The following is a 26,313-nucleotide window of genomic DNA, read 5'->3' as shown; positions in this document are numbered from 1 at the left end:
CTCCGTTCTCCCCAGTCACCCTTCCCAATTCTCTATGCTGACCTGCCTTCCATTCTCAGGCAAGCTACCTCCTCTCTCCACCCCCACTTCTGAACCTGTTCAAGACTAACTCTACCTTGAAGCTCTTCTAGAACCCCCTCCTACGTATTCACTCCTTAAAGGCTTCTAGAAATGCTTCCTTTGTCAGGGACCATTGACCGGTGAATTAACTAGCACACCACAGAAGAAAAACAGAAGCCAGCAATTGCCAACAATACAGACGAAATACTTTATTAGGTTCCAAATTGAGAAAATGGTAGCATGAACCGATTTCAGTATAAATCCACCACCCTCCTCAGAGAGCCAGCCTTACCATCCGTGGGCCCCCAGTCGTGGGAGCGCCTGTACTCCTGGGGCCTCAGCAGGTACTGCCGCCCCCGGTAGTTAGGCATCTCGTAGAGGACCCAGCAGCCCTCCAGCACATGGAGGGAGCGGACCTCACCCCGGTGGAAGCGGTTCTGGATGCAGGAGCAGTCCTCGCTCAGCTCCATCATGCGGCCTTTGTGGTCCTCTCTCTCATACAGCCGCAGCCGGTGGGAGCCCGTCTGCTCCACCCACAGAGAGAAGAAGCAACCAAACAACAGATGAACTTGGGGGGTTGGGGCGTGGGATTGTCCATGTCAAACCTGAGGCTCTAAGATTGCTGTGAATGCTGTGTATGGGTCTGTGTCCTACTCACATTAACAAATGTTTGCATGCTCGTTCTCTATTTCAGATCCAGGAGACGAAATTTTTAAGAGATCCAATGTTTGGGTTAGAATCAATCTAGAGCTCAAATATCTTGTTTTCTTAACTCCTAATTACCGAATTCCTTGATTCCTAGGTGTTAAACCCATATTAGGGGGATAATGTAAAGTGTTTGACTAGTATTCTTTTAATATGAGTGTTATCGCCCAAATTTATATACATACAAATTTACCACTAAAGTAGGATTTTAAAAATCACATACTTCAGTGAAAATTAGTTTAGTCACTTGAATCCTAATTCAACTGATTTTCCAAATTAAGAACAACTGCTTTTCCCAAAACTTGGACATTACTTTTGAATAGCCTACACTAACAATAGAGTTTTCCATTTCTACTAGTCTACAGTGGAAACTATTTCGTTCCTAATCAACTCCCTTACTATAGGTATAAGTTAGTTTGTTAGAAATACTGCCTTCTCTGTCCAACCAATTTCCCATTTTCAAGCTTTCTTTATATCCCACTATGTTATTACATTTGTTGCAGACAACTTTTGATTGACCTATTGGTAACAAAAATTAAAACAGACTCCCTAAGTGAATTCTTCCCCATATTCTGTGCTGTTTTTGTGTGAGTATCTATTTGAGTTTAGGCAAGTATCTAAAGCCCACTTAATCCTTGGGTGCTTTTATTTATTTTTTTAAAATAATTTTTTACTTATTTATTTGAGAGAAAGAGAGAGAGGAAGGGGGGAGAGAAAGAGAGAAACATCAGTTCGTGCTCTGACCAGGGACCATACCTGCAACCTTGGCTATTGGAATGATGCTCTTACCAACTGGGCTACCTGGCCAGGGCAATCCTTGGGTGCTTTTAAAGAAACCTCCTTCACCCTAACGCCCCTCAATAATACTTGAGGGCCCTCAGGCAACCTGATCGCCCTCAGGCCACACTCACCTGGGGGATGAGGCAGCAGGAGCCGACTGCGTCGCTGAGGCCCAGCCACTGCTGGTGGTCGGGGTAGTCGCCGCGCCGCAGGAAGTACTGGGGGCCCTGGTAGTCGGGGCGCTCATAGAGCATCCAGCAGCCGCTGTCCACGCGGATGGAGTTGCAGCGGCTGAGGTATGGCTGCAGGTTGGGGTGGTCGCTGCTGCACTCGAAGCGGCGGCCCTGGAAGCCGCAGTCCTCGTAGAAGGTGATCTGCAAGGAACAACAGCCCCGAGGGAAATCATTTGCCCCCAGTCGACCTTGTATAGGGGGTTTACCACCATCTTATTTCATTGTGTCCGGCTCACCTTCCCCATGGCTGGTTGGCTGGGATGCAGCGAGGTCAGTGGATGGGCGGCAGCGGGCAGCGGGCAGCGGGTCTATATAGCGGGCGGCTGCTGCGTTGGCAGGAGCAGCACAAAGGGGCCCCAGGCGAGGAGGGGAATTCATGGAGCCTCATTCTCTGGCATATTCTAACGCTGTCCTGTACGTGTCCTATTGGGCCCCTACAGTGGCTTTTATTCGGTTCCCAGTGTTTTTCTAAACTTATCAGCGCATCAGTCTGAACTTTTGACCTGAAACGCTTGTGTCTCCACACATAATTCAGTTGCGCCCCATGTATTTCCTGGGGAAAATCTATACCTTTCTAGAAGAGCCACAGAATTCCAGAGGGGTCGTGGGAAAGCAGAATGCCCAGCACCCACTAATTTCCCTTGGCAGAGACCCTCTAACTTAAATTCTCTTTTTGTCCACGACGTGCCAGTCGAGTACAGGACACGAATCTGGATTCTGGCCTTTGCCAGTTTTGACAGATGCTTTAAGGCATAGCGACTAACTTCCCCTTTGTACTCCATGTAACTAGAAATCAGCGGCTGGTAGTCAACTTGTGATAAGGATCAGGGGAAAGGCTTTTATGGTCATTGGGTCCATGACTGGGAAATTTATTGCTTTATAGATTGCTTCCCAGGGCTGGGGGAGGGAGCAAAGCTTGGTGGACTGAGAATGTTCACTTAGTAGCCACATAAGCTCTCAGAGAATGAGTTATTTTATAGTACTTACCTCATGGTACATAGTATGAAGGACAAGAAAGAAATAAAGAAAGAAGCAAAATAAAGAAAGAAAGAGGCTGGCTGGTGTGGCTCATTGTTTGATCGTCGGCCTATGAACCAGGCAGATTATTTATTCACTTGATTTTTAGATTCACTTGTTGATAGATGTGTATTTGTTGTTCATGATATTTCATTAAAAGAAAGCCTACACCCATTTTCTTGTAATGCTTTATTGAAAGGATTGCAAATGTTTCCATGTGACAACATAGTAAAGGCAAATGATAGATTAATTTTATTTTGGATTGAAAGTTTGGAAAACTGCCTCCTACTCCACCATTCTGCACTATTCAATGCTACACATTTGTAAAATGTGCTAAAAGCCAGTCTGCTCTGACATAGAAATACTATATATTCTTGGAATTCTCCAACTAACAGTCTTCCACTCACAATGAAGTAGCATAAAATACACACATTTTAAAAACCCAAATGTAGCCATATAATATGATTCTATGAAAAGAATGTTCAATATCCAAAAATAACACTGCAATGCAGTTTGCATCAAAGCTAACTGTAAAGAAAAATATGCTGGCAAGAGTTGCAGTTTTGAGATGATGTTTCTTTTCCTCTCCCAGAGACTTTATTGTGAGGTCCCAGGGTGCAAGTCCAAGTTTCTAAGTGACCTGCAGAATAAAAAGAGGATTTTGGTATCAAGCATGGACACAGACAGTAGCTTTCAATCTATAGGGAGTTAAGGTCAAATATCAGATACTAAGTTATTGACCATGATGGGTTAAGGTGAATGTAGGTACCAAAGAATTTTCATGGAACTGTTCTGAGACATTGGGAAATTGAGTTATATTTTTCAACTAAATACAATAAATCCCACACTGTATCCTCTACAGAAGGAAAAAAATGTTTTAAAAAACATTATTGGGTCAATTGACAAAATTATATATAGACAGTAGATTGGATCAAAGTATTAATGCTAGATTTTCTGAAGTTGATAACTATACTATGGTTATTCAAGAGAATGACTTTGTTCTTAGGAAGTACACACTAAATTATATGGGGTTAAAATGAGATGGTGATGTAACTGCAAATAGATCAGGAAAAAATATGTATCTATATCTATACACAAAGAGAAAGAGATAGGAACAGAGGAAGATAGAGAGGCAGAGAGAAAAATGATATAGCTAATAGAGCAAAACATGAACAATTGGTGAATGTGAGTCAAATGTACGCACAGGCTTTTTGTCGTACTCTAGCAACTTTTCTCTAAGCTCAAAATTGTTTCCAAATAAAATAAAATAAAATAGTAAAAGTAATACTTCATTTGATGGACCACACCCGAAGCAAATCATTTCTTTGCCCTTTAGCAGTTGTGTATTATTCTTACAGCATGTTACTTTGAATTTCTTGTATATTGGTTTGAATTTAAACTAAAATTGCTCCCTCTCCATTTCTGATAGGGGGGTGTTGAAGTCTCCAACTAGGACAGTGAAGCCATCTGCTTCTCCGGCAGTTCTATGAGTTTTTACCTCATGGAGTTTGATACTCTGTTGCTCAGTGACTACTTAAGGAATCTTATGTCTCTTGGAGAATAAAGCTTTATCATCATGCACTTCCCTTCTTTATCCCTGATAACATTCCTTGCTTTGAAGTAGCTCTGTCTGAAATTAATATAGCTACTTTTGCTTTTTTTTTAAAATTAGTGTTAGCTTGGCATATTTTTATCTATCCATTTACTTTTCATCTATGTGTGTCTTCATATTTCAAATAGGTTTCTTATACACACCATATAATTGGGCCTTGTTTTTTGATCCACTCTGACAATCTCTGTCTCTTTTCTTCTTATTCATAAATTTCATTATGAAATTTTTCATACAGAAAAGTTGAAAGAATTGAACCATGAGATACATATGCCCATAACCTGCTAATTCTGTAAACAGTTTTCCGTGTTTGCTTTAACATACATCAGGGCAATTCTCTATCCCTCTACCCATCCATCAGTCCACCTTATTCTTGGGGGCAGCAGTGTACCCTGTGCCTTCCCCTTTCTTTCATTTCCAAGAAGAGTTGCTGATTTTTCAGTCTGTTCAGCTTTTTACTTGTTGGAGTGGAGTGTCGATATCCAAGCCCCTTCTGTGTGGAAATGGAAACCAGATCCCTCAGACTGTCCTCTCGCCATCCTTCTTCCCTCCCATGATGCTGTGAGTTCCTCCGGAGTGGCAATAAGGGGGCACGTGCGTTATTGCCTGTGACAGTCCTGGCACTTTCTAAGCCCTTCCATGTCTATTCACAGTCCCTGTAACAACCCCATGAGGTACATACTGTTATCATCCACCTTTTATAGACGAAGCACAAGAGATTCACTTAATAATTCACCCAAGTTATTAAATGGAGGAACCAGATTCAAATCTAGTTATCTGACTCCGAATCCACACTCTTAATCACTAGAGTATGCTGTTTTCTGTCCATTCCAAATTCGTGTCCTAGAACTCTGCCCAATATTGACACTTTCCTAGGATATCATGTTGCTCATACCCATCTCTATTAATAAATGAGGTACTAATACCAATACGGTCTAAAAGAAATATTTAAAACTGTTTTCCAGAATACCTGGATTTTTAACAAATAATTTCTCCTTTTCCCTTACTTTATGAAAAAAGTCAGTGGCTGGAAATATATAGAAAATCCTGACTAAGACATTGTTTCATCTTGAGGTTATAAAATTGTTTATCAGTTAAAATACATGATATAATATCAGTAAGCTATAAAGAAAAAGACTAAAAAGCTCAAATATATAAAATGAAAAACTACTTTAAACAATAAACCGTGAAAGTATATTTCTCATACATTTATAAAATAATTATTTCTTTAATAAAGATATTTGTTTATTTAATTTATTTCTTGGCTATTTCTAAAAAATCAGTAGTAGGACATACAATGTATAGTAATATTTGAATATCACAAGAAATATTAACAGTGGTTATTTCTAAGGAGTAGGAAAGGGGTGTGGATTTCACTTATAACTTTTGTATTGTTTGAAATTTTTACTATAAGCACATACACACTTTTTATTTATTTATTTATTTATTTTTTAAAAAATATATTTTATTGATTTTTTACAGAGAGGAGGGGAGAGGGATAGAGAGCTAGAAACATCGATGAGAGAGAAACATCGATCAGCTGCCTCTTGCATGCCCCCTACTGGGGATGTGCCCGCAACCAAGGTACATGCCCCTGACCTGAATCGAACCTGGGACCCTCGAGTCCGCAGGCCGACGATCTATCCGCTGAGCCAAACCGGTTAGGGCGACACTTATTTAAACCCATAATATAACAGCTGATTAACTTGTGGATTGCATTTCTCAAAAGCTAAAAGATAATAGTGGTTAGTATTTATTTAGGGTTGCTCTGTACAAGCACTGTTCTAACCTCTTAACATGTGTAATCTCAGATAATCATCCCACAAGCTTAAGAGGGGATACCATCATTCTTCCCATTTTACAGAAGAGAAAACTAAGGAACCGAGAGGCTAAGTCACTGACCTGAAGTCACACAGATGGTAGGTAGTAAGCTTTAGATTCAAACCCAGAACATCTCATTCTAAAGGCTACACTTTTAACTACGATATAAGTAAAGTACTCCCCAACATCTGGTATCATTTGGGTCCAATTTGTGTTTTTAGACCTACTTTGCTCTTTGGCTGTGTGTCCAAAGGTAACTTTTTTGATGATTTCTGTTCCGTGGCATTTGCTTCCCTCCTAGAGCTGCTGGTGGCATTTTTATTCGTTGCTCCCCTTCTTAGCTTGACACCTAGAGACACATGTAGGCACAACAACAAAAACACCTTTTAAAAAATGAGTCCACCCACAGTTCCAGATCTTTCCCTTCATGAGTGTTTTGCTCCCATTACCAAGGCGTCTAAGAAATACTTCCCTGGTTTCGACCGTAGAGGGAAATTAAGCCGTAAGTACTCCTGGTTCTTTCGCGTTCAACCAGAGAGCTGTTCTTACCACGCCACCTCTGACCTGACGTTGTGAGTCCCCCTCCTGTGATAAACTTCTCTAACGGATGGAAGTAAGCAGGCTTACTCTGTTTGCGGGCATATTCTGCTGCTTTGGGTGCTGTTAACATGGCAAAAGGGTGCAAGGAGAGGCGGGAAGGTGGAGCTCGGGGAACCTGAAAGGAAAACAGTCCTCCTTTGAAACGCTGCACACACCGTGCTGCTCACACCTGCTGCCTATGGCACTTGGCCTGCCCAGCCCACAGTCCTTAGACGTTCCTACCGGTCCCCTGGCAGCCCAGGCTTCATTGTCAGGCACGTTCACACATTGTCTTCTACTGCCAGGCTGGGTCCCTCCTGCCTAGAATCACCCTGATACTCCTCAGAGTTCCCTTTACCTGGAGTGGCTACTTGCTTCCTCTCTGCCCAGGGGCTCTTTTCCTGAAGGCCCCTCCTCTTCCTTTGAGATGCAGCTCAAATATCACCTTTTCTGAGAAACGTGCCCAATGTCCCCACACCTTCACGCTCCTATACTGGCCTTCTGCCCCCTCCTCCACCCCAAGGCAGAATTACTGACTCTCATCTGTGCACTCAAAGCTCTTTTTGAACTCACATAGAACAAACCCAGTGTGTTGTGATTGTAATCCACTGTCTGCTGCACGGCGCTGGAAACTTATGCAAGGCTAGAACTATCCATTCATTCATTCATTCATTCATTCAACAAGTTTTCAGTGAGCACCTACCATGGTCCAGGCTCTGCTTTAAGGGCTGAGTGAGGAGAGACACTAAACTATTAGGCAACCTGGGTAATTATACATCATGATAAGTTTAATAAATATACTAAACAGATGATGTGCTAGGGAGTAACCGGACAGCCACCACTTCAGACAGAAGGGACAGAGACAGCAATGGAAGCCATTGAAATATTTTTAAGCAGTAGTATTACAAGGTCTGGCTCAGGTTTTTAAAAACATCAGTCTGGCCCAGCTGTGTGGCTTAGTGGTTGAGCGTTGACACATGAACCAGAGGTCACGGTTCGATTCCCTGTCAGCGCACATGCCCAGGTTGTGGGCTCAATCCCCAGTAGGGGTCGTGCAGGAGGCAGCTAATCAATGATTCTCTCTCATCATTGAGTTTCTATCTCTCTCTCCCCTTTCTCTCTCTGAAATCAATATATATATATATATTTTTTAATTAATTTATTTTTTTAAATATCACTCTGGCTGCTTTGTGGGGAATGGATTGAAGGGTGGAAGGAGAGCCTTAGAGAGTGCCTAGCACATAGTAGGCACTCAAATGTTATTGACTAGCTGAACTATGATTCTAGTCAAGGCAATAAGTGGTTGACAGCATGGACTTTGATGTCAAACTGGCTGATTCGAAATGGAGGCTGAACCATGTATAAGACATGTGACCTTGGGCACGTCTTTTAACTTTTCTGTGCCTGTTTCTTCATGTGATAATAATGATACTGGTACCTACCTTATAGAATTGTGGTAGGGATGAAAGAGTTAGCGTATGTAAAGTATTTAGAGTAGTGTTTGGTACACAGTACAATATAGAAGCTTTAAAATTAATAATAATAAATATTTATATTTATCAGCATCATCATTTCTCTCCCTGACTCAGTTCTCTTTTTTGTATAGAATTACCCATGGCAACAATTTGGCCACCAATTCCTTTAGGGAATCCTGACTCATCTCCCAGAAAAAGGTTGAGTAATTGCTGACAAATAATGAATCAGAGCCAGGAGGCCTGAAAAGATTAACACCCCCTGCAAGATCAACAACTTTCTGCTTTCTCACTGATAGAGATTCGGGTTTTAGGTTTACAGGAGTAAATCTAAGGAGTAAAAGTTGATTATACAAATCTTTTTACGCATGTCAAGAAAGATGCCATCTCATCAACAGGACACCCTTGCATGATGTATAACCGAGGCAAAAACAAAAAGACAAGGACAACAAAACAAATACTTAGTTTTAGATTTCCAGGTCAGTAGAAAATATTCTGCTCTATCTCTACCATCCAAAACTCTTAATGACTACACTCCTAGTGAGCAAGTTCCCACGTAATTGATATCATCTTTGAAGTAGGTAGAAATTTGAACTCCAAGATAACTATTCAGTTTATATATAGGTGGGGTATTTTTGGGGGGAGAGTGTCTTTTTTTTTTTTTTAAGAAAGGGACTACATTTATATATTACTAGAGGCCTGGTGCACAAATTCGTGCATGGGTGGGGTCCGCCAGCCTGGCCCCTGATTGGGATGGAGGGGGTCGATCGGGGCCAGGGCTGGCAGAGGGGAGGGGCTGCAGGCGGTTGGCTGGCTGGCCCCGCCCTCTGGTCAAACTCCCGGTTGAACTCCCAGTCGAGGGGACAATTTGCATATTAGCCTTTTATTAGATAGGATTTTGTCATTTTCAACAGGAATGACTGAGCAGAGACCTGGAAGAAGCCTGCTTCCTGACAATTGGGTGCAACTGCGGTACCAGCCCTGGTCTGCCCACCTCCAGACTCCTTTTATTTTTTACCTGAGAAGTAAACTCCTGTTTTTCACTATTATTATGGGCTTTTGGTTGTATCATACAGGAAACCAGTATTAAACAATAAATGAGGATGTGTTCTCTTTACCAACAGAACAGTTTAGAGCCACCTCAGCAGGGGAACTTTTATTTTTGACCTCAGTCTTTTATTCAAATGGCAAAAATATTGATTGAGCGTTCAGTTCATATCCAGCATTGTAAGGAATTAAACATAAACTATGGCCTCTAACCTCAGAAGCATAACATCTATTCAGAAAGGTGACCCTATAACACTGAAAGTAATTGAAAGGAGGCTTTATATAAGTATGGGGCAGTTGTGACTATAATAGCAAGAGCCCTTCAGGTAAATATATGCCAGGTACAAAAAAAGAGAGAGAGAGAAAGAATTGGCTCCCGTTTGTTTGTTTGTTTTTAGTGGTTAGACACTTGCATAACTTATGAAGTGATGAAGTGGTCCCCTTGACAAGTCTAGCCATACATCATTCTTTTTTTAAAATATATTTTTATTGATTTCAGAGAAGAAGAGAGAAGGAGAAATAGAAACATCAATGATGAGAGAGAATCATTGATTGGCTGCCTCCTGCACGCCCCCTACTGGGGATCCAGCCCACCACCTGGGCATGTGCCCTTGACTGGAATCGAACCTGGGACCCCTCAGTCCACAGGCTGATGCTCTATCCACTGAACAAAACTGGCTAGGGCAAGCCATACATCATTCTTGACGCACTTAGAACATACAAGACGGATGCTTTTCAAGCTCCAGTTGCCCTGTTTACTGGGGCAGATCGAACCTGATGATTTTAAAGGTCACTTCCAGCTCAGATATTCTCTGAGTCCCGATAATCTGATGACTCATGCAAGCAGTTAATGTAGCTTTTAAACATAGAATGAAATTCAAATCCTAAATCTAGAGTTAATCATATCTTTTTTACTTTAATGCTACTTATTAATAGCTTCATTGTGGCATAGTAACAGTATTATTATGACTGTTATTTCTCGATTCAAGTACTTCTTGAGTGCCAAATTATGTCCAAAGCACATTCAACAAAAATTTCTTCCAATAGAAAAGGGTAGGGGGAGGAAAAGAAGGCAGATGTGTGTAAAGGCCTCTCTTTTCTTTTTTCCCTTTCTCCATCAAATAGAGTTGAAGAATATTTGTGTTGCTTGCTTTATTTGTTGAAGGGAGACCTGTGCTTTTTTTTCCCTCCAGGTTAAATTTGAGTAGGACAGTTTATATTTATCTGAAGCTATTTGTGTAACCCTCACTTACTTGGCCCTTGGTTGACTTCTTCTATGGGTCCAAGGTCCTGAGCAGAAAAATGGCTCCCTATCAGGAGAAAAACCTGAAACTACTAAAATTGGTGAATAATACTGGGCCCATGATGCCTTTCTGTCACCAGGTGGCAGCAAATAGTCCTGGAGAAAGCCATCAGGCCGGTGCACAGTGCTCACATTGTATCATGTGGGCAGTTCTGGTGGCTGGAAATTCGACATAATCTGATTAGTATTCAACAGGGCTTTAAAAGCTCTTGCTTGGGAAGGATGTTAGCTGTTGCTTAGGAGATATTTTATCTGAAGGAATCAAAGGTCATTCAGATATATGCAGCAATTAGAGAGGAACTTTTGGCAATAACTTTTTTTTATAGCAACCCATCTCCTAGTTAAATTTTTTGAAATTATTAAGCCCCTAGGACCGTTTTAAAATCGCTCCTACAATTTACTATATTTGAGGTGCTATATGCCCATTGAGCGGTTCTGCTAATTCCTTATTTAAGATGCGGAGGGGGTCCTCAGTGCAGCTGACCTGCCCACAAGAGAAAGGCCTGAGCAGGGAGGAGCTTGGGGGGCCCACAGGGGTAGGTGATCCTCAGAATCTTATATTTGTAGCTCAAATCATATCATACCTTTTGTGACATCTCATGGTTTGAAATAGGCACAGTGTTGCCCAGCCAGTGTGGCTCAGTGGTTGAGGGTCTACCTATGAGCCTCCATGTAAGGAAAGCATTTTACAAACATTTATTACCCAAGTAAGATATGGCTACATCTGGTTTTGTACATTTTGATATAAAACTGTTATTTGATGCCTAAAAGTACAACATTATAAATGTGTCAAATAAATTTTCTCTAAAAATCCCTCGAATTGATAGACTCAGGTCACCCCTACCTTGGTAGCACCAGAATTGGCAGAAGAATCCGCCCCGTAAATTTTAAAGACTTCTTCGATTGGGATGCTGTTCTGTTAAACAACAACAACAACAAAATGTATTATCATATCATGGCTTTTCTTTTGGCACAAAACAAAGCTGTTATAGCTCCAGGATGTCCAGCTCTGTGCCTGTGTAGCATGGGCATTAAATAAACAACTTCTGAATAAATTTTAAACCAGAATATGCTGAATCCAATTAGTTATGCATTTCATTCTGGGGTCTTTTGCCCCTTAAATAAATGTTTTCACAATACAATATAGAAGTCAAAGTCTTTTTATTATAACTTAAAAAATGAAACATTTAATATCAGTACATCTTAAACACTTATAAGCATTGGTTAAAGACAAAGTAAATATGCATTAATATCAAAATGTGCATGAAAATATAGCATCTTCATATATACAAAGAGTGTTATTTTCCTTACCATTAAGATTCCAGCATAAGATGATAAGATCATTGCTTCTCTTTCTCTATGGTTTGGGTATATGCGTCTGCCACGAAAGGGCCTTTTCCTAAGGGGGAACATGAATAAATAAGAATCGAGGATTTATTCTTGTTGTTTTTGACACCTGCTAAGGTTGTGATAATAATCCATAAGTAATCTCCAATGGCCATGTGCTATGTGCTATGCACTTGTTCACAAAACTGATATGATGAACCCACCATCTTTGAATTTTGAATCTTCCAACAGTGGTGATGAATTTGCCCTCATCTATCCAAGTTTTCACAGCTATCAAACATGGGTTGACTGGTCACTATGGTGGACAAGTATGGATTTGCCAACCAGGATCCTTTCCCTTCTTGTGGCAATTTGCTTGGGGGAGCTGCCTTACTCCACTGTAAGCCTAAGTGCTTCAGGTTTAGCAATGGCTCTGCTAAACCTGTTTTACTATTTTGTCCGGATTCCAAAGATTGGAAAACACACTGTGGACTAAACTAGTCACGGTCTTCCATCCCCCACTCCACCCCCAGACAAGTCAGGGTTAACAGAGCTATTGAGACAGTTCTGTGATTTTTAGGAATCCATTTTTCCCTGGACTGAATTTTACAATAAAGTAGGGTGAAACTAAGAACAGTGTCTAGCCAGAGGAAATAGTCAAGAGGTAGGTCTTGATGACATGGTTTGAGTTTGAATTAAGTCTTGCCTTAGGAAGAGCTACTCATGGCTTTTCAAATACAGAAGCATTAAATCTCCTCCCCCTCCTTCTCTCTCTCTCTCTCTCTCTCTCTCTCTTGCTTAAGTCTGTTCAAACTGGATTTTCTGCTTATTATAACTGCACTCTAACGGATAGAGCCATCCAGGGCCAGGTGTGTGTTCTAAGGCCATGGAACGGAGAAAAATAACTGGCCTCTGGAATAAGCTGCTCAATTCTGGTCTCATTAGTTCCACATTCTTACCAATTGAGTGTGTCTGCCTGGCACACAGGGAGAAAATGCCGATAATCCTGGAAAGAAAATTATTCTACAATTCAAACAGCTCAACTCAAGTACATATCTGGTCAAATGCTTAAGAAGTTGCGTTTGATGGTCCTTAGGAAAAGATTGTAGCCTTTCCCCACAGAACTGGCCATCTGAACAATCATGGCCTGTGCACAACAAAGCACCGTCTTATTTCTAAGGGAGAACATTCTATGCAAGAAAGATGTTCATGTGATAGAAACCAATAGGCCCTAGCTGGTTTGGCTGAGTGGATAGAGCGTCAGCCGGTGGACTAAAAGATCCTGAGTTCAAGGCCCTAGCTGGTTTGGCTCAGTGGATAGAGCATCAGCCTCTGGACTAAAGGGTCCTGAGTTCGATTAAGGTCAAGGGCACATGCCCGGGTTATGGGCTCCATCCCATGTGGGGCATTCAAGAGGCAGCCGATCAATGATTCTCTTTCATCACTATTGTTTCTATCTCTCTCTCCCTCTCCCTTCCTCTCTGAAATCAATAAAAGTATATTTTTTTAAAAAAGGAAACCGATCAGCAGAGATGTAACAAATGTAGACACTATGTGACTTCCCCAAGTTGACAGCTGTGGGGTTTCTTCAGATTTCTGGTTGCAGAGGGATACTCCGCTGCAGTGTTTTCACATCGGAGTGCTCACGGTGGAAGATACCAGCTAGAACTTCCTCTTTCGTTTCTCATAGTCACGCATTAAAAAAAAAACACAACTATTTCAACTTACACTTTTTCCCACTCCAGCCAAGTTAAGTCTTCCGAGCGATCCAGCCATTGCAAAGCAACACTGATGGCCAGGTCATAGTGCGCCTGGAAGCAGGAAGCACAGAGAGCAAAGGAACCGGCTTAGACATTGGCCGAAGCCCTCCCTGGGCCCAGTGACAATGGCTCTGCTAAACCTGTTCTACTATTTTGTCCGCAATGGTGAGGATCATTAGCTCTGTCCAGTAACCTGATCCTCAGACAGAAATCATAGAGATCTTCAGGCATTGCCTTCACCTCCCACTAGAGCAGGGGTTGTTTTTCTTGTTTGTTTTTATTGTCGTTGTTTGTTTGTTTGTTTGTTCTTGGCTTCTGTGGATCAAAAACGAAAAGAGAGATTCTTGGGAAGAATATTACACTCGGAATCAGGGAATCTGGACTCACATCTAGGTATGGCCAATAATTGGTAATGTATCCTTAGGTGAACAATTGATGTTCTGTGGGCCTCAGTTTTAAGTTTTGTTGGTTTTTTTACTTTTTATTTTATTATTTTCATCACCATTTACCCCCCCCCCATACCTTCTTCCACCTCCACCCACTCCCCTCCCCTCACAATCACCATATTCTTGTCCCTGTTCTTTCTCTTTTTTCCCCTTTTTGTCTCAATCCCACCCCACCCCCAACCCTCACCCCTTAAAATTTTGAAATAGAGAAAGGTGCAGGTGGAGGAAGAGGGACCCAGAGAACAGTTCCTAATTCTGTAAGTAGAATGACAGAAATGTGTTCCCGGGGCACAGGGGAACCGATGTGTCCACTGGGGAATCCTGGGAGGCTTCAGAGAGGAGGCTTTGGTGGAACTGGGGCTTGGAGGAGGAGGGTTTATGGAGGTGGGGCAGGAGCTCCAGGTGGAGGGGTGAGCATGAGCAAAGGGCTGAGGTAGACCTGATTAAGTGACCTGCTAAGAGACTCATACAGAAAGCTGAGGACCAATTCCAATGAAGGTCAGTTTGACCTCCGCATTTTCAGATGGGTTTTAAGGTTCTATCTCACACCCATGTTTTTTAAAACAATGTGATTATTTCTATTTCTTCCAGGGGCTGAACCAGACTGAAAAGTGAATTCGAAGAAGAAGGAAGAGGAGCGGGAGGGGGAGGAGGAGGAGGAGGAGCGGGAGGGGGAGGAGGAGGAGGAAAGAAAGGAAAGAAATGGACCCTGGTCAGTTGTTGAAACTTAATCCAAAGACTGATTCGTGGACTGGTAACACTGGATCATTTATTAGAAATGCAAATTCCCAGCCCCACCCCCTACTTCCTGAATCACAACGGCCTTGTAATAAGACCTCATTAAAGTTTGAGAAGCAATTATCTAATTGACTTAATTTCTCCATCTAATTCGTGCACTGAGAAGCACTTAAGAAAACCAAGGCCTGACCGCTTACTCAGCCCCAGGGAAGTCAGATAGACAGAAGGGGAAGAGGGAGAGATCCTTTCTTCCCTGCTAGTGCAAGGACAGTAAATGGGAGGATAAAAAGCTGAGGGTTTACTAGTTTCTTTTGAATTAGATCTTTACACAGTTTCTTAACTTACGGGAAGTGAAATTTTATTACATAACATGAACCCAAGATTCAACACGAATAATAATAGAAAGGATTTTAGGATTATTCAATTCTTTGGCTTTCTCTATTAATGCACATGGAAAAAAACAAAACAAACAAGCAAACAACAACAACAAAAACACACCCAGTATTGTACTTGAGAACTACATGATAGCTAATTTTGTCCACAAAAATGTTAACATCATATGTAATATTTGCCCCTGCACCCATTTTGCTTTTTAATCTTTTCTAATGCCAATAACAGAAGTCACATGACTTTTATTTTCTCATACTTTTTGCTTTCAGTTTAATGGGTTGAAAAGACCATGTGGAGAATGCCAGGATGAGATGAGAAAGAGGCCGTTCTAGATGACCAGGGTCAGCCTTGTTTATTACATACATTATATACTTAAGTCCCCTTCACTAACATGTAACACAGATGTGGCTTCCACCCGCATGCCTTTCTTTACCATATCATCTAGAAAGGTGAGTTGCCTTCTTCCTTTTGGGTCAAATTCCTTTTCCCGAAGTCTGATGCCAATATAATCTCCCCTTAAAAGCAAGAGAGCAGGATTGAACCACTGGGAATGACACGGGAGTTCCATCTGCAGATGGGGGTTCCTGCCCAGCCCCTCCCTCCCGCCAAACACAAGAGCAGTCACTGACAGCTCTGGGAGCCGGGTTCACAATTCCTTCTTTTTATATGGAGAATTATTTGGCTACTGTATTACCCAAAAAATACCATTTTGATTTAAAAGGCAATTTTGCAATGCGGTAGGCTTAAAATGTCTCACCATAATGAAATTAAACCACATTTATCTAAAAACTAAATGCACATAGTGGGCACAGAATTTATAGGAAAGCAGGGAGTATGATAAATCCCCACATGCAGAAAAGGTTCACAAAAATGAAAGGATTGAAACCCGCTGTTTAAAATAAAGATTCCCTTGCTAACCATGTGAAATCCAGGCAAAATGTCAATGAGGTTGATAAGTTTCGGGCCAGATGTATTCTTTTGCTTTTCCTCATTGGAATACAAATACCCTTAGGAGGAGTTATACATAACAATGTATAAGTAAGTCCAGTTTAGTGTGTCCTCCTCAGATCCCTCCAGAAGACAGAATAAGGGCCCTGGGAGGAGACTAGAGGGGCTGCTGTTCTGGAAAGTCAGGAAGAAAGAGCACTGGATGCAGGACAAGGGGCCCTGGGGTCCCCCTCCACACATCTCTGGGCTCCCATGAGGCCACGCTTCTGGTCGTCAAGGTCTTTGGCACACACTTTGGGCAAGTAACCTTGCGAGAAATAAGTCTGTTTCTGCCTTCTCGAACTCTTCTGATTTATTACACTTAGATTGATAAAAATCCTCAATTTTTTTTCTTTGTCATTCTAAGGTACTTTATTTAGAGTGCCCTAAATGTATTCTTTGGCTATAACTTTACGTTTACATCCCTTTTGAAATTCCAGTTCTAGGTGGAGGAATTAACATTCCTGATTATGGTTTGTTGTTCATTAGTTTGGCCTCCAAACACGTACCTGTAAACATCTGTGAATTCACACATAGTTTACTCCAGCGTTTCTTAAGGATTTGTTCCAAGATCATTATCTTAGCAGCTGAGAGAGCACATTAGATGGGGATTGTGATGAAGTCTTTGATGAAAAGGGCATTATTATTGTGCCTATAATACATATGAAATAGGACATAGCTGCCCCCCTCCCCCCGTCCTTTTTATATCGTCTGCTATTTTCACCAACCTCTTAACAAAATACCAAGTCAAAAAAAGCTAGCACAGGAGAACGAAATAGGACATAGCTGCCCCCCCCCCCACCCCCTGTCCTTTAATATCATCTGTGTCTGTTATTTTCACCAACCTCTTAACAAAATACCAAGTCAAAGAAAAGCTAGCACAGGAGAAAAAACATTTTTCCATGGGGAGACTTAATATTTTCTTTTGTTTGTTTAAAAATAAAAGTTCCGATGGCAGGAAACAGGAGATGAATTACTGAGTTGATCGGACTGACCATAAGACAGGCAGAGGCTGCAATTTCAATGCTGGGCCCCTGGGTACATTTTCCAGAAATCTCCCCTCTATCTTTTCCAGCAGAGGCCTCCCAAAGGCACACCCTGCCCAGCACAGCTGACAGGGCTGTGGTCCCAGATCCTAGGCTCTGGAACAGGGATGCCTCGGATGAGCATGCTGCTGGCAGAAGCATCCTCCCTAGAGATTCAGCATCGGGCTTTGCACCCCGTGTGAGGCCTCTGGTGCCGGAGACACAGGCCAGATTGTCTGGCTTTTTTTCAGTAGTGCAGGAATAAAACCTTCCTGAGATGTTTACCCTCCTGCCAATATCAGACCATCCATGACAGGAAACCCACCAAATGCTGAGTATGGTAAATGAAAGTTATTCTCAATCTTACTTACAGGAGCCTTTTCACCTCCTTCTTTAGGAGCCTTCTTTCCATGATTAAAGGCTGACCCAGCTGCGCAGGTATCTGCAGCTTACACTGCACCTGATATCTGTTAGGAAGATGCAGTCTCTCTGAGCCTAGAAGCTACCGCAGCAAATCAGAGAGAATTGGAGTTAGGGACGCTATCACTCCAAATACCAGTCATGGAGTCCCAGGCTCTGGAAGGGATCCGAGAATGTGCAGAGCTCAGGCCTCTTATTCAGCAGGTTCCAGGGCAGAAAGCTGTCTGGAGGCCAGTGCACTGTACCTTGAGTTTATCTGGCACTTCTCATTCCTTGCGAGTGTTTCTAGCATTCATCATTTACTGACCCTTGCAATGAACTAGCAAGTAAAACAGGCCAGGCTTGTGTAATAGCGGATGAGACTATTTGGGGAGAACCACCCGAATGGGGATGGTTTGTGTTCTGAATATGTTTGAGCTCTGAGTACATTGGACCTAGCGACTCCCAGTGAATTCGCCCTGGTGCAATGGCTCGTGATAGTGTTTTCTACGGAATCCACTCACAACTTCTTTTTTTTTTTCCATGCACAACTTCTTATGGTCAGACGGTCCTTGAAAGACCATGTGGCTATGGCAAATGTGAGACCATGTCTTCAGTTCCTACCCCAACATTGAACCAGAAATTGGAGTTTAGGTGATGGGGTCAAAAGGGTTCTGAAGTCACAAAAAAAGTTTACAAAACAAAAATTATCAGTGTAAATTTACAATAGCTAAGATTTGGAAACAGCCTAAGTGCCCGTCAGCAGATGAGTGAATTAGAAAACTGTGGTACATCTACACAATGGAATACTATGCTGCTGTAAAAAGGAAGGAACTCCTACCATTTGCAGCAGCATGGATGGACCTGGAGAGCATTATGCTAAGTGAAATAAGCCAATCAGAGAAAGATAAATATCACATGATCTCACTCATTTGTGGAATATAATGAACAACATAAACTGATGAATAAAAAACAGATCCAGAGACAGAGAAGCATCAATCAGACCATCAAACCTCAGAGGGAAGGCAGGGGAGGGTGGGGGAAAGGGGGAGAGATCAACCAAAGGACTTGTAACCAATGGACACAGATACTAGCGGAGTGAGGGCATGAGTGGGAGGCAGGGGGAGAAGGGAGGCCATGGAGGGATAAGGACCTTAATCAATAAAGAAAAAATATATTTAAAAAATTATCAGTGTCAAATGGGGTGCCCAGGGAACAGTATAAATGGCATATCAACTATATCTTCAGTTTTATTTCTTTTTTTTAGTTTTAAAGCAAATTGTGATGATCAATTTAATATAGCAACTTGGCTGGGCCATTGTGCTCAGATATTCGGTCAAACATTATTCTGGGTGTTTCTATGAAGGTGCTTTATGGACATCAACATTTAAGTCAGTGGACTTGAGTGACGCAGATTGCTCTCCATTATGTGGGTGGGCCGCATTCAATCAGTTGAAGGCCTTCAAAAAACAAAGACTCACCTCTCCCAAGCAAGAAGGAGTTTTGCCAGCAGACAACCTTTGGATTTGAATTGCAACTCCCCCCTCGTCTTCAGCCTGCCAGCCTACCCCATCAGATTTTGGGCTGGCCAGGCTACCACAGTCATGTGAGCCAATTCCTTAAACTAAATCTCTAGTATATATATTTGCACATCCTGTTGGTTTTGTTTCTCTGGAGAACTCTGACTAATAATAAAAATGTTAATCTTCGTTGATTAGAGGTTATAGATATTTATTATGTTACATTCTGTACTTTTGAAATTATGCACATGGTTTTAAATCACTACTATAAAAATGGTGGGGAAAAAACCTTTAGAAACCTTTTTATAAAAAATTGTAGCATGGCCTAAGCGGTTGGCTCAGTGGTTGGAGTGTCAGCCCATGGATTGAAAAGTCCCAGGTTCGATTCCAATTAAGGTCACATACCTCGGTTGCAGGGTTGAGCCCCAGCCCCAGTCAGGGCAAGTATAGGAAGCAACCAATCGTTGTGTCTCTCTCACATCAATTTTTCTCTCTTTCTGTCTCCCCTCATTCCTCCTTTCCACTCTGTCTAAAAATCAATGAAAAAAATATCCTCGGTGAGGATTAACAAAACAACAACAAAGTTGTAGTATATAAATGTGGTAGGCAGTGAGACAGACATGAGCAGAGCAAGGACGATGGGCCAGGTACAGAAAGCCACCCGGGAGGAAAGCCATGGGTGCCTAGCAATGGTCAAAACTGGGGAAACAAGGACCTTAACCCCAAGGTAACCCTTCCTTCCCTAGAACCATGGTCGGCAAACCGTGGCTCGAGAGCCACATGCGGCTCTTTGGCCCTTGAGTGTGGCTCTTCCCCAAAATACCACGCGCAGGCGCGCACATACAGTGCGTTTGAAACTTCGTGGCCCATGCGCAGAAGTCGGTATTTTGTAGAAGAGCCGGTATTTTGTGGAAGAGCCACACTCAAGGGGCCAAAGAGCCGCATGTGGCTCGCGAGCCGAGGTTTGCCGAGCTGCAGTTTGCTGACCACTGCCCTAGAATATCACTGGTCATGCAGTTTAGACCCCCTGACCTTTCAAATCACTGGTCATACGGTTCAGACCCTCCCCTGACCTCTCCTCCCCTGGCATGTTGCTAGTCATGCGGGTTAGACCCCCTTAGAGAGGAACAAACAATGGGGCCACAGAACAGCCCTTCATCATTAAGCCTCCAGGACAATGAGATTCTGACCTGCATCAACTACATGTGGTCCTGAGTTGTGTTTCCGCTCCAGGCCCAGAAGAGGCGCCTTCTTTTGCCTCTGTAACTTGTTTCCTGAGCCCATTTCTTCTACAGCTCACTTATTCTACCTCTGTTACTTTCTAAAGAAACTTTCTCTTATAGTTTGAGTCTTGACTCTGAATTCTTTCTTAACCAGTACTCAAGTACCGAGGTTGCTGAACCGAGATCGAGATCAAACTGCCAATAACCTTCTGGTGTGGTTTGGCTGCTCACATAAACATTAAGCTTTATTGGATCCAGCTCTTCGACAATGAGCAGAAAGGAAACAGGATGCCACTGACTTAAAGGAGTTCTTCAATTTAATTCTTTCGGACCATTCTTGCTGCTGCTACACCTGCCTTGGATGAGATTGGAGAAGGTGAAAGGGGGGAAGAAAGGAGGATTCCATTGGAGAGGAATTAATGATAGAGACACGAATGTCATCTCTGCAGGAGAGTAAATCCAGAGAGGACACTGCAAGCCAGAGAGGTGGCCTCAGGGCCTAGAGAAAGAAAAGCTCTGGACCTGGGCCGGCCACACGCTGGGATGTAGTGTCTCCTGCACCACCGACTGGTGCGGCCATGGCCAAGCTTCTCGGCTCTTCTACACCCCAGGCTCAGGTGTTGTCTGAAAAAATGATGAGCCTGGCTAACATCACCAAGAGCACCTTTTGGCCTACATTGTACAATTCCACAAAGGCTAGCATTCTACTAATTCAATAAGTTGTAAAAACATTTGTCCTACCTCAGTTCCTTGAGTGTATGTGTGTGGTATAGGAGATGGGGATGGGGGGGTGGGGTGGGATGACTCAGCTTCTACGACTTTTTAAAAAATATATATTTTTATTGATTTCAGAGAGGAAGGGAGAGGGAGAGAGAGAGATAGAAACATCAATGAATCATTGGTTGGCTGCCTCCTGCATACCCCCTACTGGGGATCGAGCCTGCAACCCAGACATTTGCCCTTGACCAGAATCGAACCTGGGACTCTTCAGTCCTCAGGCCGAGGCTCTATTCACTGAGCCAAACGAGCTAGGGCTATGCCTTTTTAAAAAGCAAAAGCCTTAGCACTTGGTTTAACCTATTTTGTTTTGTCATTCTGAGCCAGTCCTTTGCATTTCAGACTTACAAATTATAGACTTGCATCTTAGTCGCTCTGACAGCTTCCCCTTACCAGCGGTTCTCAACCTGTGGGTTGCGACCCCTTTGGGGGTCGAACGACCCTTTCACAGGGGTCGCCTAAGATGATCGGAAAACACATATATAATTACAGGTTGTTTTTGTGATTAATCACTATGCTTTAATTATGTTCAATTTGTAACAATGAAATTGGAGGTCACCACAACATGAGGAACTGTATTAAAGGGGCGCGGCATTAGGAAGGTTGAGAACCACTGCCTTAGACCTACCTTCCACCCCACTACCATTCAATGTGGCATACTATGCAAAGGTATAAATCTTTAAAATGTGAGCATCTCCCACTACGGAGACCTGGGAGGCTACCAGCTAACTGTGTCACCTTGGGTACGGGGACTCTCCTCCCTGTGTCTGTGCTTCCTCCTCCGCAAGAGACGCGGTGGATGGTGGGAGAGGGCCCTTCAGCTGCAGAGTCCAGTGCCTGGCGTGCATGGAGCAGCTATGCCTGGCTGAAAGAGGGCCATTTGTAGAGACTCTATTCAGTTCAGATTTGAATTCACCCTTCTTCTCTGTCCATAGAGCTTGAACAAAAATAACGCTCTGGCTGGAAACACACACAGAAGAACTACTGGAAAGATGTCAGCAGTCTCAGGCCTTAGCTGCTTCATTAAAACCCCCTGAAGGCACAGCCCCCATATTCTGTAGGAATATCATGCCCGAAGAACATCTGCACACTCCCTTCGGCCCCCCTCTGCACCCCCACAGCGATGGCGCGGGCCTCTCAGAGTGCATTCTATGAGATGCAGGGCTCCTAACAAAGTCCCCTTTCAGAGTCTCCCACCGAAGGAGACCGATTCCTGGGCTTTTGTTCTCTCCCTGCTTCTGGGGCATCTGCTCAGGCCGGTGCTCACACATGCAGGAAAGCAGATGTGTTTTTGTGGTTGCTGGGAAACGGTGACAGAATGAAAATAATTTGTTTTTTAAATACACCCCCAATGCCCCAACAGGAAGGGGGGAAAGTCATCTATTTGGGACAAGATTGTGATTCTGACCTGGAGTTCACTTTTTTTTTTTTTTTAAACCTGAGTAGGATTCAGTTTCCCATCTAAATGATTAATCAGAAAGCAGAGAGGATATGAGAAATCCACCTCCCTTGGGGGTTTTTATAGCACTTGGCTGCAGACCCAGGGGTCAACTGGCCAAGCAAGGATTTCTGGGGAAGCCAGTGAACCTCTGACCCCTTACACACTTAGGGTGGTTCTACTTGATGTCTGTGGACACAGTGGAAATCCCGAAGAACCATCACCTTGGTGTAAGCATCCCCCGTTCAGGCACTGCCTCCTTATCATACTAGTAAACGCTTCCTCTTTTGCTTACAGCTTGCTGGTGCTGTCCAGTTGCTCTTAGAAAAATGGCCAGACTCCTAACCATAGCCTGCAAGTGAGCCTCCTCCATGCCCCTGGACAGAGGCAGCTTGTTATTCTGGCCCATCTAGGCCTGGGTGTCTGTTATCAATACCACTTTGGCTTCATTTCCACTCCTCTCCATCCACCAGATCTCTTGGGGGCCTGATGTCTCAGCTGTTCTCTGAGTGACAGCAAAACTCCAGATTTGAATTTTTATAGGTGAGTTGTTCCCTCCACATTGAATTTATATTGCACCCAGGAGGTTCCACCAGATTTTGTTGAGCCTGAAGTTTATACAAACTGAATATCATAAAATTTAAGAAAAAGGATGCAACATTGTGAATGCAGGATTAAGTGTTTACTTAGAACCATTAATCACCACAAGTGATTGGAGTGATGTATCCATAAGCCATGGAAACTGTTCACGTCCAGGATCACTGCTGGCCTGCTCTCTCTTTTCACCCTCTAGTCCCTTGGCTAAGTCCTGTTTGCCAAGGACTTAATCAAATAATATCTGCATAGTTGGATGGATCTAAAGGGCATTTTGTGTGGTGAAAAAAAGCCAATCTCAAAAGGTTACATACTATGTGTGATTCTGTTTATATAACATTCCAGAAATAATAAAATATAGAGATGGAGAACAGGTCAGTGGTTGTCAGGGGACAGGTATGGAGGTAGGGAAGGTGGGTGTCGCTATAAAAGGATAGCACAAGGGAGTCCCTTTATGGGACAGTTTTGTATGATGATTGTGGTGGTGATTACATGTGTCTTAACATGGAGTCAAATTGCATAGAATACACACACACACACACACACACACACACACACACACACACAAATGAGTGCATGTAAAACCCTGTAAAACAAAGTTTATAGCCTAGTTAATAGTATTGTGCAAATGTCAATTTCTGGTTATGATATTGGTCCACAGTTATAGTGATCTCACCACTGGGAGAAGCTGAGTGAAGGGTTCTGTTACTATATTAGCAACTTCCTGTTAGTCTATAATGAACTCAAAGTAAAATTTGTTTTGTTTTGTTTTTTAAAAGGTGATACAGCTTTGACCAGTTCCTGGGATGCTTGCTTTTGGAGTCCAGCTATGATGCCATGAAGTCCAGGCCACACGGAGAGGTCATGTGTGGGGCTCTGGGTCACAGTGGGGCCCCAGCCAGCCGGTATGTGAGTGAGGAAACATTAAAGATGACTCCAGCCATAGCCATCATCTGACTGTGAGAATCACTACGTGAGAACTGCCTAGGTGAGCCCAATGTCGAGAACCATACGTAATTATTGCTGTCTGAAGCCCTTAAGCCATTAAGCAACAACAGATGACCAGAGCACCATCAGCATGATCTGGGTACCTCTGTGCCCCACTTCATGTATGACATGAAAGAAATAATGGAACTGGCACCTCAAGGTGCAAGCATGAAGTAAGCAATCAAGTAAAAACATCTAAGTCAGTGTTTATATGAGGCTAATAAGCATTAGCTGCAATTATTATTATTGTGTATCTAAACTATTAAAGGACAAGATATGGAATAGCCCATTCAGCTCTGGGTAATTCCAAAATGTCACTAAGTGACTCATCTCTTCTTATCCCCAGAGACTGGGAGTGAGCACTAGAACTTGGCAATACAGTGACTTCTATATTGAGCACATCCTTGGGTGACCCCTGTCCTCTGGTTTGCCCGTGGGGTAAATGTACATTCTAAATATAAATGATGGTTCTACTAAGTTATCCCCTCCCTCTCAACCCCAGAGGGAGTAACGTTTTTCTCCTGTGTGGGTAAAATCCTTCAGAGCTAAAGGTATTTGTGGGTACTAATCTGCTCCTTGCAGTCAAAGAACATTCTTTTATGGAAAGCATCTGTTGTTCAAACAACACTTGAGCTATTTTGGAAGTCTATTGTGTAATACATAGCTTTAGAAAAGACATTACTTCTTTTTTTTTTTCTTCTAGTTTTAGCACAAAGTGCACTAAATCAAATTAAGGCCCCCTTTTTACTATACCAGTTATTTACATACTTTAAATTATCCTTTATCACCCTACCCTTTTTAAAAATATATTTTTATTGATTTCAGAGAGGAACGGAGAAGGAGAGAGAGATAGAAACATCAATGATGAGAGAGAATCATTGATCAGCTGGCTCCTGCACGCCCCACACTGGGGATCGAGCCCATAACCTAGGCATGTGCCCTGACCAGGAATCGAACCGTGACCTCCTGGTTCATAGATCGATGCTCAACCACTGAGCCATGCCGCTGGGCTGTCACCCTACTCTTAACCTCTGGACCACATAGTTACTGTCAGCGTCCCTATGGGTTGGGCCAGCAGAACACCTTTGGGAGGAAGAATCTGCGGAAGGGAAGCAGAATTGCTGAGGAGGAGCCTGGGGTCCTGAGACCACCCCCAGGGAGTCTGAATTTCCCTCAAGGACCAGTGCCTCATCAGAGGCCCAGGGGAGGTGCTGAGTGTGGCTGCCTGGCTGCCTGGCAGGGAGGGATGTGCTGCTGCAATAGAAGCCCCCAGGCAGCGCTGGAAAAACACGTAGAACTTCAGACTTTGGAAGATGCCCAATCATTAACCCTTAGGTTCCAGTTCTTGCCCTGATCTGTATGTTTCCTTTGGAGGTTACCTTGGAATCTGGATTCGCAATGGCTAACCCGGCACAGTCAACCTTGTCTGTAATAATCCCTAGACAAAAAGTAATGAGAGAAAATTGATGTGTGGGATGGGGGTGGGGATTCTGAGGGAAAAAGCAGAGGTCCAAACACACACACACACACACACACACACACACACACACACACGATGAAACAGTTTCTGCATCATCAATGGGAACTCTGAGTTATCATAAAACAACATTAAAACATAACCTGGCTCACGACATCTTCCTGCTGCAGCTGTGACAATATTATGATGGCATAGTTCCTGATGGCCTTTATCATTAAGGTCTTCACATCCAAAGTGGCTTTGAATACAAATATGCATTTTATCCAATAGATTCTGGGGAAAATATCACGGAGTTGCCTGAAAACTAGGACAAATATCGCAGCAGCTAGAGAATCAAGAATTCCTGCCTTGCAAATGACCCCAGTTTACAAAGGGACACAGCTGGCCTTGTCCCTCTCCTGGCCCCACTACTGCAGTGTCTAAAGAATGACAGCGACAACAAGCCCACTTTAAGTATTTGAGAGAGTCTATGGGTTCAGAATTGGGAGAAAGAATGTTGAAAAAAACCCCACATTCTTGCATATAGATTCAACTAAATGTTTCTGGGCTGTTCTCTCCCCCAGCTCCCCCCCCCCCCCCCCCCCCCCCTCCCACAGCCAG

At 43.0% G+C, this 26,313-nt stretch overlaps 2 protein-coding genes across 6 annotated transcripts; both read right to left on the bottom strand.

The window, feature by feature from the left end:
* Positions 1 to 254: 254 nt before the first annotated feature.
* On the bottom strand, positions 255 to 2,843 carry LOC102244145 (gamma-crystallin C). The gene is made up of 3 exons (XM_005874212.2): positions 2,015 to 2,843; positions 1,677 to 1,919; positions 255 to 584 (listed from the first exon to the last, which is right to left on the bottom strand). Exons 1-3 carry the CDS (start codon positions 2,021 to 2,023, stop codon positions 312 to 314), a joined length of 525 nt encoding a protein of 174 aa, XP_005874274.1. The 5' UTR covers positions 2,024 to 2,843; the 3' UTR covers positions 255 to 311.
* A 105-nt stretch (positions 2,844 to 2,948) lies between these two features.
* Positions 2,949 to 17,909, bottom strand: LOC102244651 (chromosome unknown open reading frame, human C2orf80). 5 transcript variants are annotated; one of them, XM_014546072.1, is made up of 8 exons: positions 17,670 to 17,892; positions 15,720 to 15,801; positions 13,681 to 13,763; positions 11,938 to 12,025; positions 11,471 to 11,542; positions 6,775 to 6,940; positions 6,453 to 6,574; positions 2,950 to 3,435 (listed from the first exon to the last, which is right to left on the bottom strand). In XM_014546072.1, exons 1-8 carry the CDS (start codon positions 17,708 to 17,710, stop codon positions 3,427 to 3,429), a joined length of 663 nt encoding a protein of 220 aa, XP_014401558.1. In that variant the 5' UTR covers positions 17,711 to 17,892; the 3' UTR covers positions 2,950 to 3,426. The 5 variants fall into 5 exon arrangements, with proteins under 5 accessions (XP_014401560.1, XP_014401558.1, XP_005874275.1 ...); XM_005874213.2 differs by having other exon boundaries at positions 6,853 to 6,940; positions 17,670 to 17,832; XM_014546073.1 differs by lacking the exon at positions 17,670 to 17,892 and adding an exon at positions 16,783 to 16,895.
* Between the last annotated feature and the right edge of the window lie 8,404 nt (positions 17,910 to 26,313).

The sequence above is a fragment of the Myotis brandtii genome, unplaced genomic scaffold (assembly GCF_000412655.1).
Source record: "Myotis brandtii unplaced genomic scaffold, ASM41265v1 scaffold43, whole genome shotgun sequence".
Classification (NCBI taxonomy): Eukaryota; Metazoa; Chordata; class Mammalia; order Chiroptera; family Vespertilionidae; genus Myotis; species Myotis brandtii.
Note: the sequence above shows the minus strand (reverse complement) of the source record. Positions and strands in the feature narration are given on the sequence as shown.

Excerpts from the sequence above, each read along its gene's own strand:
- LOC102244145 (XM_005874212.2), bottom strand. Across the intron at positions 585-1,676 it reads CCTGCTGCCTCATCCCCCAG|ACGGGCTCCCACCGGCTGCG; the intron begins GTGAGTGTGGCC and ends TGGGTGGAGCAG.
- LOC102244651 (XM_014546072.1), bottom strand. The coding sequence starts at position 17,710 with ATGGAAAGAAGGCTCCTAAAGAAGGAGGTGAAAAGGCTCCT. Across the intron at positions 12,026-13,680 it reads TGGCTGGAGTGGGAAAAAGT|GAAAAGGCCCTTTCGTGGCA; the intron begins GTAAGTTGAAAT and ends GTTCCCCCTTAG. Across the intron at positions 11,543-11,937 it reads CTTATGCTGGAATCTTAATG|AACAGCATCCCAATCGAAGA; the intron begins GTAAGGAAAATA and ends GTTGTTTAACAG.